Source organism: Cheilinus undulatus, linkage group 9 (assembly GCF_018320785.1).
Source record: "Cheilinus undulatus linkage group 9, ASM1832078v1, whole genome shotgun sequence".
Classification (NCBI taxonomy): domain Eukaryota; kingdom Metazoa; phylum Chordata; class Actinopteri; order Labriformes; family Labridae; genus Cheilinus; species Cheilinus undulatus.
Genome location: NC_054873.1, coordinates 12,458,428 through 12,475,620, shown reverse-complemented (window position 1 = coordinate 12,475,620; position 17,193 = coordinate 12,458,428). Strand labels below are relative to the sequence as shown.

General features: G+C 39.2%; 2 protein-coding genes across 2 annotated transcripts; both read right to left on the bottom strand.

Moving 5' to 3' along the window:
- Positions 1–521: 521 nt before the first annotated feature.
- Positions 522–6,385, bottom strand: LOC121515165 (carboxypeptidase A1-like). The gene is made up of 11 exons (XM_041795795.1): positions 6,308–6,385; positions 5,754–5,835; positions 5,518–5,652; positions 5,228–5,332; positions 3,790–3,891; positions 3,558–3,659; positions 3,343–3,453; positions 1,610–1,700; positions 1,257–1,456; positions 1,015–1,099; positions 522–824 (listed from the first exon to the last, which is right to left on the bottom strand). Exons 1-11 carry the CDS (start codon positions 6,373–6,375, stop codon positions 637–639), a joined length of 1,269 nt encoding a protein of 422 aa, XP_041651729.1. The 5' UTR covers positions 6,376–6,385; the 3' UTR covers positions 522–636.
- A 3,681-nt stretch (positions 6,386–10,066) lies between these two features.
- Positions 10,067–15,539, bottom strand: LOC121515702 (carboxypeptidase A1-like). Its single transcript, XM_041796612.1, has 10 exons — positions 15,447–15,539; positions 13,266–13,347; positions 12,930–13,166; positions 12,025–12,126; positions 11,791–11,892; positions 11,601–11,711; positions 11,196–11,286; positions 10,876–11,075; positions 10,649–10,733; positions 10,067–10,424 (listed from the first exon to the last, which is right to left on the bottom strand). The coding sequence occupies exons 1-10, from the start codon at positions 15,512–15,514 to the stop codon at positions 10,237–10,239; spliced, it is 1,266 nt and encodes a 421-aa protein (XP_041652546.1). The 5' UTR covers positions 15,515–15,539; the 3' UTR covers positions 10,067–10,236.
- Between the last annotated feature and the right edge of the window lie 1,654 nt (positions 15,540–17,193).

Below are 17,193 nucleotides of genomic sequence, written 5' to 3'. Positions count from 1 at the left end.
CCCCCAGGTTTGGTTGGCCCTCCTAACTTGAACGAGAGATCCGCCCTCCTTTATTGATCCTCCCCTTCTGCTGTCATCCATTTCCTGAGAGGGGCGGAGTCACCGCTCAGTAAGATTTAAAGCCACAGACACAGAAACAGCTCGTTCTGAGCAGGGCTTAAACAGGGGTTTTAAGAGATGCAAAAATCCAATACTGGAGTGGTTTTTTAAGCAACAAACTTAACAGTCATGTTTTGCAGACCTCTGAGACCAATATAAACTTGTCTTGAAAGAGTCAAATATGTCCCCTTTAAGTTGTGCCATTGTTCAGTTGTACAACAGAGACATTCGGTCCAAACTAACCAAAACACTGACAAAGATATGACAAATAAAATTATTAAAGGATTGGATTTGATGCAGACAAGATTGAGAACATGAACAAATGCACCAGATGCACCAAAGTGCATCAGAGCATAAATTTTTGTTTAAAATTCCCATAAATGGCTGAAACCTCAAAGAAAGGGAAAGTAATTTTTTCAGTGTGCTCTTTAATTTGTCTGGTTGTGTTGATGATGACATTAATTTGAAAGAAAAATTTTAGGGGGGTCTCTCTTACAACAATATCTTCTCTACAGAGAATTAGATACACCACACAGATTAGTATGGGTTATTGTAGGTGTGATCCATGATGGCCATCACAGCCAGCCAGGTCTCATTAGCAGTGGGGATGATCTCACTGGCTGGCAGGAGGAAGCCGTAGCGGCCGGTGTCCCTCAATTCAAAGGTGTAGGAGTACTTGATGCCCTGGTTGTAGGTCCAGTCAATGGTAATGCCGCTAGCCCGGTCTGTGATTGGAGTTAAATTAGAGAAATTAGTAACTCAGTCCTTCCACTGTCAGCAACAACTAGTTACTCATTCTTTCCATGGTTAACTTACAGTTAGTTCCTCATTCTTTCCTTAATTATACATCCTTATGAATACTGTTACGAGGGTTGAGTTAGAATAAAACTTTATTATAAGAAGTTCTAAACTTACAGATGGTGCTGATTAAGCTGCCATATGTGTAGCTTGTACCATACAAAGAGGCCAGGAGAGTGATAGCCCTCTTAGCCAGGTTGTGCTGCAAGAAGCGATAACAAGTGATGACAAACAAAACTTCTGAACATCACACATCACCAATAAACCATCAGAGAGAGTTCAAAATTGAGGAGCCTGAAGAGCTCTGTAATCTTCTCTCTTAGTTCGGTCTCAGAAAAGGCAAAGGATTAGATTTTTACCAGTTCAACGCGGTCCTTGACAGGTGTACTGGTGTAGCCATAGGGGTACATGAGCATCTGAGAGTAGGAATGAATAGACATGAAGGCCTTGAGGTTTCCATGAGCCTTCACAAAGTCCACAATAGATTTGATCTCAGATTCAGAGTGAGCAAAGGGTCCATGGTAGGTCTCTGAGCAGGGGTCTCCACTGGCACCAGCACCTTCAACAGGATGACACCAGTGTCAGAAAAACCAAACATGGAAGTTACCATCTGTCTTTAAACTCCTTCCTTACACCTGATTCTGTACATATAATCATGATACAAGAGTATCAATGCAGTGCATTTAGTGCCAGCTACAAGAGTAAACGTTACTTCCAAAACCAGCATCCCAGTTCCTGTTGGGATCAACTCCGTCACAGGAAGAGCCGGGGTTGGGCTTCCTGGTCTTACGCCACATCCGGTTCTGGAGGGATGAGAGGAACTCATGATGTTAGAGTCACACAACTTCATCTCTGAAAGAGATACATGTCTGGGCCATTAGCAAGAAACAAGATATCTCTGGTAGGTTTGTTTGAGCAGGCTTTGCTTGTATGCAAGATCTTGTCTAGGATCTTGGGTCTGCAGCAACACCCAAGACCCCAGAAACCCTCTCTAGCAAAACATTAACAAGTGAAACAGCCTCTTCCAGAGAGGAAGGGCTGTAATTTGCCAGTAAAACATTTATGAATTTAAAAAAAAAACAGAAAAAAGGTCTGATGTCTCATCCCTCAATGGTGGCTCGGCTTAGCTTTGCTTGCTTAGCTTTAGCTAACAAAGATTCGCTGTTAAGTAAAAGCTTTGTGAAGCTGTGTTTGTTTAGCTGTAGCTATATCAGCGACGATGTATACATAGTTAACCTAGCTCCATTAGCTTTAGCTATGTTAGCTGGTTTAGAGTGTTTTCATGTAAGCGGACAGAATACCTGCCATGATCAAATGTTTACTCAAAAGGTGTTGCAGGTCAGGTTTTTGACTTTTAATTTCTGGTAAGGGTTGGGCTACCAAAAGTTATAAGCCAAAAACCTGAACTGCAAAACCAGAACAGTTAATTAAACCAGGTAAACTGGCTGCTTACAGGAAAAAAAAAGCTTTCCTCCATGAAAATACTTGGATGCAGCTAACGTAGCTAAAGCTACCTAAGCTAAGTAAGCTAGGTAAACTAGCTAAGTAATGTAGCTAAAACTAAAGGTAACAAAGCTAGGTTAGCTATGAAAGCTATGCAGGTAAGTAGCTTCCAAGCTAATATAGCTAAAACTAGAAGGTAAAAAAGCTATGTTAGCTATGTAAGGTACCTAGGTAACATAGCTGCAGAGCTAATGTAGCTAAAGCAAATGAAGCTACGTTTGCTACGTTAGATTATGCTACGTCTGCTACAGCTAGACAAAGTGCTAGAAGTAGATATGTGGACGATGGCTTGCTTTAGCTCTTTTAGCATGAGCTAAATTTGATATAGCTACATTGTCTTACGTAGTAACATAAACTACATAGCTAGTAAAGCAATGTTAGCTTTAGCTTTAGCTAACTAAGCTAAGCCAGACAATAACCAGCTAGTTCTGTCGGTTAAAAATTAGCATGGATAAATATTGTCATAAAGGTCACAGATATTAATGTTTGATGTTGCTGCTGTTTGTTAATTTTTATTTGTATTTTTTTTTTTTAATTTATTTCCCTTTTTGTTTTCTACATCTTGTTACTTTTATTTATTTTGTTTATTACAAAAAACATATAAAACTATGATTGCTTTATAAGTGACATTTATCCTATCCAATGTGCACCTGGCAATAAAAAGAATATTAAAAAAATAATAAAGGTGACAGATAAAATCTTACAGTTCAAAATATTCAAACTTTAGGGGTGCAGGTGGCCAAGTGGTTTAAGGCATGCCCCATGTAGGCAGATGGCCCAGGTGTTAATCTGGCCTGAGGCCCTTTACCACATGTCTCTCCCCCGCTTTCGTCTTTGTTTCCGACTCTATCCACTGTCCTCCTCTATCAAAATAAAGGCACAAAAATGCCCAAAACAAATATTAAAAAGAATAAAAATAAATTCAAACTTTTGGAGACTCACACTGCTGTGGGTGTAGGCAAAACCATCAGGGTTGGTTACGATCTCCAAGTAAATGTCCATGTTGTTGAGGATGGCAGTGAGAGTAGGGTCGGTTCCATAATCAGTCGCAATCTACCAAAAGAAAAGTTAAGAGCATGTTAGCCACATTAGCATCACACCAGAATCTGTGAAGACAGTGAGATAACAACCCTAAGAAATGGGAATGATTAAAAGACCTTCTTGGCCATCCAGGTGCCGGTAGCCTGAGTGATCCACTCCCTGGAGTGGATTCCAGTGTCCATCCAGATGGCAGGACGGTTAGTTCCTCCAGTGCTGAACTGGAACATAGGGGGAAAATAATTACAAATCACCCAAAACCCGATATTACACAATAGGAGCATAAATACTTTCAGTAATGTTATAAATGAAAATAAGTGTAAAAATATAAATGATATTGGACTGATTTACCTTGAGCACATTCAGGGGACGACCCTCGTAGCTCTGACCAATCACAATCTTGCTGACTAGGTTGGGGTTCTCAGCCACAAGCATGTCCTGGAAGCTGTAGATCTAACAAAAAGACAACACAGATCCGTTTTAGTGAGACATGATAGAATGGCTTGGGGCTTTAATCTTTTTTTGACCTTACATCACTGTTTCACAATAGTAATGTACTTCTAGTTTTAATTTGAGTGGTATTTTGGGGTGTTTCAGTCGTGGTTGGCCCAGAAAGCTCTGGAAGCAGCAGTCTGGCAGCAGACACTTGCATATAAATCTGAAGGACTTGTGTTTCAGTGGTTGCCAAAGCCATTACGATGCTGGCCCAGTCAAGACAATTATTGAATCTTAAATGATTTAAAAACAGGTGAGGCTACAGACATTAGGACAGTTTCTTGCACTAGACAACTCCACCAGGTCGTGAAACCACACACCACACGGAGCATCCCCCACTGAAGCGATCTCACATGAGCAAATGGGACTTCAGAAGAAAAACAAACATGTTTGATATTTACAGTTTCAGGGCTGGGAGGTCAAACCCCGATTTGGCACAATAAGATAATTGTATCAACACCAAACTGAGGGATCGTTAGAGACTTCAGACATGTCCAACGACTGTCAGGGGAAGCAAATCTGGTTTAAAACTGTGGACTTCTAGATAGTTTCTTGATGTTCTGGTGAAACATCTGTCTCAGGGAGGACCATAAGCAATGATTTATCAGAAGTTACCAGGTGAACAGGAGCAAAGATGTTAAAAGTTTAGATTGGTTTTGTTTCTTTTCACAGCTCAAGTGTAGCTATGAAAATGTTCTCAGAAAGACGGTCTATCATGTATGTAACAGTGGTTATTTTGCTCCACCAAAGTTGACTCCATCTTATGAATTTTCTTTGTGATATTTCATGCATTGAATCTCAAGGTACAGGTGGAATAGGGGGGTTTGTCCTTTTGGGGATCTCAGGATTCTTAATCTTTGCAGATTAAGCTACTCTTTATTAGTAAGGTGACGATAAGAATGCATTGGTGTTGTCTGAAGTGGAATCTTAGAAAACTTAGGCGAAAGTTGGTACCTACAAGTAGAATCTTTCTGGGATTCTACATTTTGCAGACAATTTTACTCTTTACTAGAAGGTAATATATATTAATCATAGATCATAGCTCTGCTTTTTATCAACAGAGTCCAGTTGGGTTGGTTGAGTGATCTGTCAGGATGTCCATAGAACACAATACTTTGAATATTTTCCTAAAGACGCTGGGGGCATTTTTACTTCATCCAGCTAGGGATTCCCTTAAGATACTTTCAATGGAGATGGCTTTACTCCTCAGGTATTAGCAAGTATGAAATTATTACTACTGGACTCAAAGTTGTCAGAAATGTTTATTCTTGTGTAAACAGGGTAAGTGACAAACCTCATCGATGGTGTGGTAGTTGGTGTAGTCGAAGTCATCAGTGTTTTTGGGCTGAGCGACACGAGCAGCAGATTCCATCTCTTTCTGCTGCTCATCGAGCAATACCTGAAAGAGGGTGAATAATCCATATTTTAGCTTGAAGTTACTACATTCCTTACTTCAGATCTGTATTAAAGATGCCAAAATACAGCTCAGACTCCATCTAAGATTCAAAACCATGTGCAGTAAATTTAGTTTTGCTTCCACTAAAGCTTGGATCAGAGAATCCACACCTTTGGCTGAATTATTACCTGCAGATCATTGATCATGATGGAGTAGTCAATGTCCTGAGACTCCAGGTACATTTTGACAGACTGCAGGCTCTCAAAGGGGACTCTGATATCCACAGGATTAGCAACATTAGTTACGCCCCTCCAGATATCCAGCTGAAAGAAATGCCAGCATCATATATGAAACCAGGTCAAACTTATCCCAGAAGAGCTTGAGAGGGTCTCATGTTATAAAAGACGGCATGTGTTGAGATTACATTAAACTGCATCATGTCCTCCAGGTCCTTGATAAGAGCAAGCTGGGCTTCATCCTTTGCAACTATGCGAAGCACCTGATGTCTGCAGAAAGAGATCCAGAGTGTTTCACATGCTTTTACTTAATCTTAAATCAAGGAATATATCGACAACCCCTCAAGTGCCTGATACATCATCAGTTCATACCTTTGACGTTAACAGGCACAATGACAATATCTGACACAAGTAATTATTTAAATCCTCGTTACTAAACCCCTCTACTCCAGCAATAATCCAGACACCCTACACCTAGACATGAATGTGAAAAATGCAGGGGCAGGGCTACAGACTAGGGGAGATCTGGGGCTTAGCCCTACCCTACATTTTCTGCATGTACATCTAGAGTTACCATTCAATTAATCTGGATGAGTTGAAAAGACAAAGCATACAATAAAAATCTATCAAATGCACCACATATGCATTCACTATTATTTCACTTAGATGCACACACACACTTACTAATTGCTCACTCACACTCTACACAGCAGATCCTGAGAGGCTCCGAAGGCCCACTTACCCCTCAAACGTGTCCTTGCCGAAAACGGCCACAAACAGCGCGCCGAGTGCGAGCAGCCCCCTCATCATGACCAACAGTGTGAACCTGGTGGGATAAAACACATGCTTATATGTCTGAGAGTGCAAGGTCACATGTTCAAAACCTCAGGGTTAGTTAAGGTGATGGAGGTGTCAGCAGCAGGTAGCTTTCTCATGCCGGCCCAGAGATACCAGAGCAGAAAATGCCCGGTGGACTTTTGACAGATTTGAGCATGTGTTCAGTTTAAAGGAGAAGAAAGGTTGCCTGTGTTTCTGTTTCAGTTGAGTTTAAGCCTGATTATAATATCACCTAAATTACATACAATGATTAAACATTTAAAGGGCACATTGGAAGATATAAAAACACTAATAAACATCAAAAAGTAGAGCTGAATCATTTTTTAAAGTATTCTAATGTATTTCTCGAAATACATTTATTATTGAAAGGTAAAGGAGCTTAAAGTATGGATAATTCAAGGTTGTTTTACACATATACTAATGAGCAGCAACAGGGGTTTTAAAAATCATGTGTAAAACCCCTGAAATATTTATTGTAAATTACAAACATTCTGGGATACATTGATTCAAATTCTTGATGAGATTTTTTACAATATTCCTCAGGATCCACAGACTCCATATCTGCACCAAATATCCAGTGCAAAGAAAGGATATTTATTCCTTCAAAATCTTAATACTTGCATAAAGGCCACTAAGAGGAGCAGATGTAATAGAGACCCCCCTGAGCTCATCAATGGCTTGACATTGTAGAAGAACCTTAATTCAAGGAAAATTGGATGCTTTGTTTAAGAAACCATTTAAGGACTCACAATCAGTGATTGGTGTAAAGGTTCTTGGTTTCATAAGAAGAGTAAAGCTTAAGATATCTGCTGGGCAGCACCTTTTTCACAGAATGTTCTGTTTTTATCTCTTGCTTCTTTTGAAAATCAAATATTAAATGTTTTCATTGTGTCTTTTTTTTTTTTTTTTTTTTTTTTTTTTAGCCATAATGATCCGTGATGTTTTTTTTAACCATCCAGCAAATATAAAGAGGTAATCACTTCAGAGCTTGTTTGTTTTAATGTTCTACTGTGGCAACCTCCCAATTATTGGCATTTCTAAATGACTTGGACACAGACTTCCTGAATGTTGATATGCTTGGATGTTTGACAGGAGATGTAATTTATGTGACTTATGTTAGAGCTTATTCTATAGTGTGAAATAATCAAAGGTGTACTGTATTTTTGTAATTCTCTCATATCATCATAAGTCCTACAATGTTAGCATTAGTCTACATTAATGTCTCCTCCATTTATGCAGTTACTTGATAACAGGTTTCTTTCAGTTTGTGTCTCTCTTTAAGTCTTTACACAGACAGATTCTAGCTGGGTTTCCATTGTTTTTTGCAAAATAAAAGCAACATTTCTTAAATTTCGACTAAACGCAATTGTGCTTTGAATGTGTTTCCATTGATGGGAGTCTTGGGCATGAGCCTTGCAATTCTCATAAAATCTCATCTCACGAGACTCCGCTGCAAGGAAGCTGGACGTTCAAAACCTGTTGTGTGTTGTTACAGTTATGATTATATCTACAGCGGTTGTCTTGATCATTTTGAACAAAAGACAAAAGCACCAGATGATAGTTGAGAGGCAAAGTCCATTTGTATGGCAAAAGCCACGTATAAGGGTGTAAGTATGATGTTAAAAAAAAGTCTTGGTCTCCTCTTCTGTCCGCACGCACCGAGCCATGTTGTCTCAGACTGAACTGGTAATGTGATACCATACCTATGTCCTGGAGCTTGTAAATGCAGAAAAGGTGTTTCCATTGCACTTTTTCGACATATTTCTATATCGAAACATCTGAAAAATCTCATTGTAGGAGCCTAAAAACTTTTCAGCAATATTTGAGAATTTTTTCGAAATTCAGGTGTTTCCATTTTTTCTTTTTTTTTTTTTTTTTTGTGCATTTCTAGGGGTAATGGAGACAATGCTTCTGTCACATCTTCAGTGTCAATGAAGGAGGAAAATGGCTAATTAGCCTGGTTGTGGCTTGTTGCATGGTTCATAAGCAGTTTATTTCTGGATCTTTTCAATGCATACTGTGCATTTAAATAAACTATGTTTGTGATTTGTACTCGTCATCGGTCTTAACTCAAATGATGACTTGATTAAGATTTTGCTTGTAAATTAATGTTAAATCAAGTGTACAAATGTTGGCAGTACCCACGTTCATTCTTTATCTAAACAACAGTGTTTGAAAATGAGAGAAAATAATGCAACAGTTACCAAACTTTTCTTGTTAAATAGACTTTTAACAATATGAGTTAGAATGTTTCCATTGCAAGTTTTATATGCAGATGATACTGTTATATATCTAACCGCTCCTACATAGTATCAGATTTCCTGACTTTACAGAAGGCCCTAAGTAAAGGACATTCTTTGAGAGTCTAAATGGATTTTCAATCTGACAACACAAACTTCATGATGGTTAAAAGCTCAAAGACAAAAGAAATCGAACCTGCTGTCTGTTTTTACATTTCAGTTCGATGTGATTTAGTCTGCATCATCTTAAAAATACCTTAAATCTAAGTTAAAGTTGTGGCTGGGTATGTATCTCATAGATTAACCTTGTTTTTCATTTGCTACCAAACATAGTGCTGCCCCTGTTAATCTGATCAACTACATTGTTACTATGTAGATACATGAATCATCTCTTCGCCTTGATATCATTTGATTCTGTTTACAATTGAGGTAAATACATTTGAAGGCCCTAACTCTGGGGTGTCCAAACTTTTTCTGCCGAGGGCCACATACAGAAAATTTCAAGGATGGCGGGGCCACTTTCACACACACCCCCACCCCCTTTATGATTTCAAAGTCAGTCAGTCCAGCCCAATTTGTAGATACAAGATACACTAAGTGATTTGACATGCTTTAAAGTTAAGTCACAAAAAAAGTGAATTAATGAATTGTTGTGTCAAAATGTTTGTTTACAGAATCATCACAGTAGCCTGGCCTAGTGCTGAAAGTAAAACATACGCTAATCCAAATAAATTCATACTGTCTTCACAAAATAAAATTTCTTCTGTTTCCTAATTGACATACGAGTGTAGTTTTGTGTTACCTTCCCGGGCGAGCCCCCAAGGTAACACAAAACTGTACTCGTCTATAAATAAGAAAACACAGATAAACTATGCACTATATTAAAGCACAAGTTCCATGTTCAAATGTGGGCCATTTTTCGTTTATGTTTTAGGACTTGCTGCGGGCTGATTGAAAATAGGCAAATGGCTGGATTTGGCCCCCGGGCCTTAGTATGGACACCCCTGCCCTAACTCAACATTGTACTCTGTATAACCAAGTTGTTTCTTTGGCATATTCTTATTTTCAAGGCTATTTTAACCCACTGCTTGAGGAGGTTTTTGTCTTGGAGAGCTGTTTCCTTGAAAATTTCATAAAGTGGAATGATAGTGGACTTTACGTCCACTGGCCTATCAAAATGAAGAAGGAACGATACTTTTGATACCTGACTCATCTTATTGGCCCCTTAAAGAAGAGACTTTCTGGTTGAATAGTCTAAATAAAAGGAGTATGTCTGTTAAAAGCAGAAAAAAATCAGATTTCAGTGATGACATCCTTGCAAGTTTAAAGAACTGGGTTTGATGCAGACAGAGGTGGGTAAGTGCACAAATATGTGTCAAAAAAGTCACAAGAATAGACTTAAAACCATCAAGAAAAAAGGGAACTGCAGTTTTCCAGTGTGCTCTTTTATTTGACTGTTTGTATTGTTCAGTATCCAATGAGTCATGATCATGATGGGGATATTTGGTTTAAAGAAAACATTTTGGGGGGACTCTTCTAAAACAAAATCAACAAAAAACAGGGATTTCCATTCTCACATTCTCTCACACACAGATTAGTATGGGTTGTTGTAGGTGTGGTCCATGATAGCCATCAGAGCCAGCCAGGTCTCGCTGGCGGTGGGGACGATCTGACTGGCGGGCAGGAGGAAGCCATAACGGCCGGTGTCCCTCAGCTCGAAGGTGTAGGAGTACTTGATGCCCTGGTTGTAGGTCCAGTCCACGGTGCTACCACTAGCCTGGTCTGTGATTGACAGAGATACAGATAATGGTCTTTTATCCCTCTTACAGGCAGCCTTTGGTTAGGTTTTGGTTTAAAAAAAGACATTGTTAGAAGTTCTAGTGTTTAAACTTTATCTAAGTAGGCCTTCTACTTTTCCTCTTTAAAGAGACATAATAGCATTTACTTACAACAACTAAGAGGTAGGTTACAAAAAATTACTCATTAAAGTTTCTGCATAAACTTACAGATGACATTGATGATGCTGCCATATCTGTAGCTAGTACCATACATAGAGGCCAGGTTAGTGATAGCCTTCTTAGCCAGGTTGTGCTGCAAGAAACAATAAGAAGTGATGAGAGTCACATATCACTATTAGGTATAGCTTTTGATATTTCTCTGTCATGTTCTTACATCTCTAGCATTACAGGAAAACCATTAGTTAGTCATAAAAGGCAAAAGGTTTGATGTTTACCAGTTCAACCTGGTCCTGAGCTGGAGTCCTGGTGTAGCCATAGGGGTACAGGAGCATCTGAGAGTAGGCATGGATGGAGACAAAGGCCTTGATGTTTCCATGGGCCTTCACAAAGTCCACAATAGACCTGACCTCAGACTCAGAGTGAGCATAGGGTCCATGGTAGGTCTCTGAGCAGGGGTATCCACTGGCACCGGCACCTACAAAGTAATGGCACCGGCGTAAGAATAGAATATAGAATTTACTATCAGTCAAAGAAAGAACATCAAAGAAATTCATGTGGCACGTTACTATTTTTCAGCTACAAAGGTAAACGTTACTTCCAAAAGCAGCATCCCAGTTTCTGTTGGGATCAACTCCAGCACAGCTGTACCCAGGGTTGGGCTTCCTGGTCTTACGCCACATACGGTTCTGTTTGGAGGAGAGGAACTCATGATGTTAAAGTCACACAACTTCATCGCTGAGAGGGAAACATGTCTATATAAGATTGAATGAGCCATTAGCAAGAAACAAGATATCTTAGCCATAGGTTTGTTTGAGCAGGCTTTGGTTGAGAGGCAGGATAACAATCATGTACAGGCCAAAGGGATCAAACCAAAAATTGCCAGGACAGGCAAAATCTTTGTCAGAATGCCAACTTTGACCCAAACCTTGTCCATCAAGAATTCAAATGTTGAAATGAATACTTATTACAGTTAGAAATATTCAAACTTTTGGAGACTCACGCTGCTGTGGGTGTAGGCAAAGCCATCAGGGTTGGTCACGATCTCCAGGTAGATGTCCATGTTATTGAGGATGGCCGTGAGAGTAGGGTCAGTTCCATAATCAGTCACAATCTGCCAAAAGAAGAGCATGCTAGTCACATCTGCATTGCAACAGAAACCGCAAGGACTGAAATAGGAATGATTAAAGCACCTTCTTGGCAAACCAGGTGCCAGAGGCCTGAGTAACCCACTCTCTGGAGTGGATTCCAGTGTCAATCCAGATGGCGCGACGGTTAGTTCCTCCAGTGCTGAACTAAAAGGGGAAAAAGAGAAGTCGAGCAAAACTCAGGTTAAGACAATGGCGTAGGAGGACCTTCCTGATATAATTACAAAATGACTGATAATAAACTAATGCCAAACTAATAAGCAGGTTTGAGTGATTTACCTTGAGCACATTCAGGGGACGACCCTCGTAGCTCTGACCAATCACAATCTTGCTGACTAGGTTGGGATTTTCAGCCACAAGCATGTCCTGGAAGCTGTAGATCTACAGAAATGAACAAAACCCAGGTCTTTCACTGGCTGCATATATTAACATAATTGGTTGCAGTATTATCAAGTGATGGAAAGTCAGCGTTTTGGTGTAGATCATCAGGTAAGCCCTTACAGTTTTTAATGATGTGAATAACCAGGACACTTGGACATCTGCCTTTCTGCCCTTGCGTTACTGTTTTGCAGTGCACAGTGATATAGTTCTAGCTTCAACTTAAAGACTATTAAGGAGAACAATCAGTCATGGTTTCTGGGCCCACGACTCATCATAACGTTCTACGAGTGTGTACTTTTGGCTTTTTCAAACATCCCAAATCAAGACTAGACTGGTAAGATACATTTGTGCTGCTGTGCATCCGCGTCTGTTTTGCACTGTTAATTGCTTCCTATTCAAAGCTCTGTTGTCTGCCGGTGGCACTCTTCCTTGATATGTGTGCATTTCAGCCCTGACTACAGCCACAGAAGTAATCATGTAGGCCCAAATGTAGGTGGGTTTTTCATCTATGACTTTTGGATGTATCAAACCTTGATAGGGTATAAATTACTTTATTAATTAGGGTATTAATTCCATGGATATTATCACAGCTGAGGTTTAAAGTAAACACAAAATACTTGTGGCCTTCTGAAATGACAAGTGCTCAGTGAAGAAATGCCTTTAATATTGGCCCTCACAAGTCAACTGTGCAGATCGATGTGCAGCAAGAAGTCCTGAATAATCACTCTACTTTTCATCTCGGATTAATTCCTAACTACAAAGTTGTCAGTAGTGTTCACTCTTGTGTAGACATGGTGACTAACCTCATCGATGGTGTGGTAGTTTTTGTAGTCGAAGCTGTCAGTGTTTTTGGGCTGAGCAACGCGAGCATTTTCCATCTCCTTCTGCTGCTCATCGAGCATAACCTGCAGATCTTTGATCATGATGAAGTAGTCAATTCCCTGAGACTCCAGGTAAATTTTGACAGACTGCAGGCTCTCAAAGGGGACTCTGATATCCACAGGACTGGCAACATCAGACACACCCCTCCAAACATCCAGCTGTAGAAAATATCATTACAAATCAACTCTGTTTCAACTTATTCCACAAGAGCTTAAAGAAGTATATTATTATAAAAGAAGAAGAGACAGAATAATTACATTAAACTCGATCATGTCCTCCAGGTCCTTGATAAGAGCCAGCTGGGCTTCATCCTTTGCAGAGATACGAAGCACCTGATGCCTGCAGAAAGAACCGCAGTGTTTCACATGTTTTTACTCAATCTTAAAGCAAGACAGAGGTTGGCACAGGCCAGCTTTAGTAAGATTTGACACTTCTAGATTTTCTGCTTGTGCAAATATTGCACAAAGAATGACTATTTGCAGGCTCATTCTTCACACGACCCTTGCCCTGACCACTGAGGCTCGGCTCCATTTCTGACTGCTGATTTTTTTGGGGAAAATTCTTTTATTAATTCTTTCCATTACATTATGATATCACATTGTTGTCTTGATTTTCAAATCTCACCAATGATTTCAGAGGTTCTGGGAGATTTCTTATAATACTTTTGCTGGAGTGTACTTCCGCAAAAATGAAGGGCCATGTAGCCCTGGCTACAGGGCTGTGAGCTGGGCTTGAGCCTTGGCCTCTCTCCTACATAGGAGTTGAGTAAGTATTTTTAAAAATGCCTTGCAGATGGCCTGGCAGTTAGGTTGCACCCCATGTTCGTCTGGGAACATATCTAGCCTTTGGCTTCTTTCCAGCATGTCATACCCCCACTCTCTCATCTTTGTTTCTGACTCTATGTGCTTTCATCCTTTATAAAATAAAGGCATTAAAAGCCAACCTTTCCTAGAAATGTCTAGTTACGTCATTGTGTCTGTTACGCAAATGAATACCCCCCTATAAGTAGGTATTCCACCACTGTCTTATCAGTTCATTGTCTACTTTTAAACTGTAGAGGCCCAAAACATTTGCATATCTGAATCTATAAAACCGTGATAATATAGAAGTTCTATAGAGGGTATGCATGGGACGTCACAGTCAGCACGAGTTTCTGCAGTTCTAGCCACTGAGTGGTAGAAAGTTTGTTCTGTGACAGGACTCAGTAGAGAGTAAGCAGTAAGTGTTGTTACTTCAGCTTAAAATTGGTATATTTTTAATAACTGCATCCTGATGTTAAGAGCAGTCAGTACAGATCATCAGCTGATGGAATAAGTTTACAGAAATATTCAGAGTCGTAATAGTACGTCTATAGAGCCACAAGGTGAAGCATGCAACAAGCATTCAGTTTGTGATGAATAAAATCTAAACTCCGCTCCTTCCTCTTACCTTAAAATAAAAATTAAGACCTTTAGACCGAGCAGATGGTAAAATGAAATCTAAGGTGACAGGCACTTAATGGCAATGTGTTGCGTATTATGGCTGTAATAATTGTCCCATGACACCGAATTAACATGACTGTTTTTTATGGGCTGAAGAAATTTTCAAGTTCACTGACATTTATCACAGATTAAATAAATTATCCATAATAAACAAATTTGATGTCTAAATTTTGAAGTAACTTTTGTGTTCACGAAGTGGACATATCTGACTCTATAACAGTTTAACATAATGTGAAGGTTGAGAGCTATGCTATGCCACTTTGTCACTTTTGTCTTTACAAATAAGCTAAAGTAAAAAAAAGTAAATGAAACTCCTGAAATACTGAGAAACAACTGATCTAAAGCTTTTGTATAAACAAAACTTTGACGTTAATTCAGCTTCGCATCCAGCACTGATGTACCAGGCAGATGTGTGCCTGGGATGGAAACTATGGCTCTGTTTCGTGATGTGGATCAGTGTGGATTCATGTTGAGTCCAAATATCTCTAATTTAAGCCAATATTAGTCTCTTTTCCCTCAGTTCCCTGCCATTGAGTATACGCTAGTGTTTCAGGCTGTTTTGCCACCCAGCCAACTTCTAAAGCATTGAAAGTGAAGTCAGTGCATACCTTCTATTTCCAAAATGATTAATCATGCTGACAAATGACTCCTAAATTTAATGACAGCAGATGGATGTAGATTCTTACAGATTTCGCAGGTTTGACCAAGTTAAAAAACAATGTTGAAAATGTTTTTGAAGTTTGGATGCAGTGTTTCAAACTCACCAAAATCAAACTCCTGTCAACTATAAAATGAGTTAGAGACCCAAGATTAGAGAACATTGATCAGTATAGCTTGATAGCTCTAGATTTACCTAACTAGGATGAATTTAAGAGTTACAATTCAAAAGGTAAAATACACAATGGCTCACTCGCACACTACACAGTAGATACCGGGAGTCTCCAAAGGCCCACTTACCCCTCAAAGGTATCCTTGCCGAGAACGGCCACAAACAGCGCGGTGAGAGCAAGCAACCCCCTCATCATGACCAACAGTGTGAACCTGGTGGGATTTAACGCACGCTTATATATCTAAGCATATGGAGGTCACGTGTTAGAAACCACTATATTGCTTAAGGTGGCGGAGGTGTGCCAACAGCTTGTACCTTTCCCACGCCAGAGATACCAGAGCAGAAGTTACACCATGGACTCGTATGTTTTTGACAAATGTGAACATGTGCTCAGTTTAAATGAGTTGTTCAATGTGTGCTGGGTTTCTGTTGGGAAGCTCCAGTCTGGTTTAAGCTTAATTACATTACATTACAGGCTATATACATACATTAATTATGAAACAACAGTTCCATAAGATGATAGAAAACCAGTAATAAAGAGCAAAAAGTACAGCTGGATCATATTTCATATCAGTGTTTTTATTATTTTTGCAGTTTTAATCATTAAGTGTGTGTTAAATTGCAAAAGTGGTAAAATTCCCAATCAAAAGCCAGTGATCGAGCCAGCGAAGAATTTGAAACAAAGGTGCTGTTAAAAAAGTTCACTGATAGTCATCGCATTAGTATATTTACATTAACGTGCTTGTTAAAGTTGCTGTTCATTATCATTAAAAATACAGAGGCTAAAATAATGAGGTCATACCAGATTTTTGTATGTAGAAAATTTATAGATAGCAGCTTTGTGGTTTTTTTTAAACCTATGTGAGTCTCTTTTCAAGGTGCTTTTAGTAGAAGATGTGTGACTTTTTTAGCTCATATGTCTAATTAGATTCAAATATTGCCCAGACAATCTGGCTGCAGGCTGTACAGCTTCATCTGAGAAGCCTTATATCTCAGAGGGAAAACACACGCTAAAACTTTTAAAATCAGATTAAACCACGGTTTAGAATTAGTGTAAGGGTTAAGGTAACGGATACCAAAGTTAAAAGTCAAAAACCTGACCTGCAAAACCTAATTACCTAATAAAGCCAAAAATAAATAATCTGCTTACAAGAAAAGAAAGAAAGCTCATCCTCCATGAAAACATTGTAAAGCAGCAAGCACAGCTTATATAGCTCCATTAGCTGCTTAACAGCTTCATAGATAAGAGCTATGTAGCTGCATAGCTAAAGCTAAGCTAAAAAAAAGCAGCTATGTAGCTCAGTCTATGGTATCTATGTGGCTACATTTGCTCTGGCTATGTTTGCCAAAGCCCACAATGCTAAAGATAACTTAGCTATAGACAATGGAGCTAAGTAGCTAAAGCTAAGTTCACAAAACAGCGATGTAAACTTTGGTAGATAGGTTATCTACTGCATGTAGCTATGGTTAACTAGAGGAAGATATTTAGATATCTACACAGCTAATTTATTAAGTGCATATAATGTCTTTATGTCTGACAGAGTAATTAAATTAGTGATTAAAGGATTTTTGAATTTCTTCAAGAGAGTAAAAGGATTCTGTATAAACCAGGAGTCTCTGTTGCGTACGCACAAAACAGCCTGAAGTTGTGCGCCACTTTCCACACAAAGCATGTGATCTATAAAAACCAGACCTGATGGTAAACTGTGCACTATGAGAGATCTCTGACCCACGCGTATGAACATTTTGGAGGCAGGAGTAAATTGGGGATACACATGTGATATGATGATGATATGAAGCCAGTTTGCATATTATACCAAAAATAGAATTTAATTCAACAATCCACATCATCATAAGCAGACCTTTATATTAATG

Bases quoted from the DNA above. Each gene is read 5' to 3' on its own strand.
- LOC121515165 (XM_041795795.1), bottom strand. From the start codon at position 6,375: ATGATGAGGGGGCTGCTCGCACTCGGCGCGCTGTTTGTGGCCGTTTTC. The intron at 3,454-3,557 runs GTCTTTTAATCA...TTCTTTTGGTAG, and splicing joins GCACCTGGATGGCCAAGAAG to ATTGCGACTGATTATGGAAC. The intron at 1,100-1,256 runs GTAAAAATCTAA...CGCTTCTTGCAG, and splicing joins TCAAGGACCGCGTTGAACTG to CACAACCTGGCTAAGAGGGC.
- LOC121515702 (XM_041796612.1), bottom strand. From the start codon at position 15,514: ATGATGAGGGGGTTGCTTGCTCTCACCGCGCTGTTTGTGGCCGTTCTC. The intron at 11,712-11,790 runs GTGCTTTAATCA...TTCTTTTGGCAG, and splicing joins GCACCTGGTTTGCCAAGAAG to ATTGTGACTGATTATGGAAC. The intron at 11,287-11,600 runs GTGAGTCTCCAA...TCCTCCAAACAG, and splicing joins TTGCCTACACCCACAGCAGC to AACCGTATGTGGCGTAAGAC.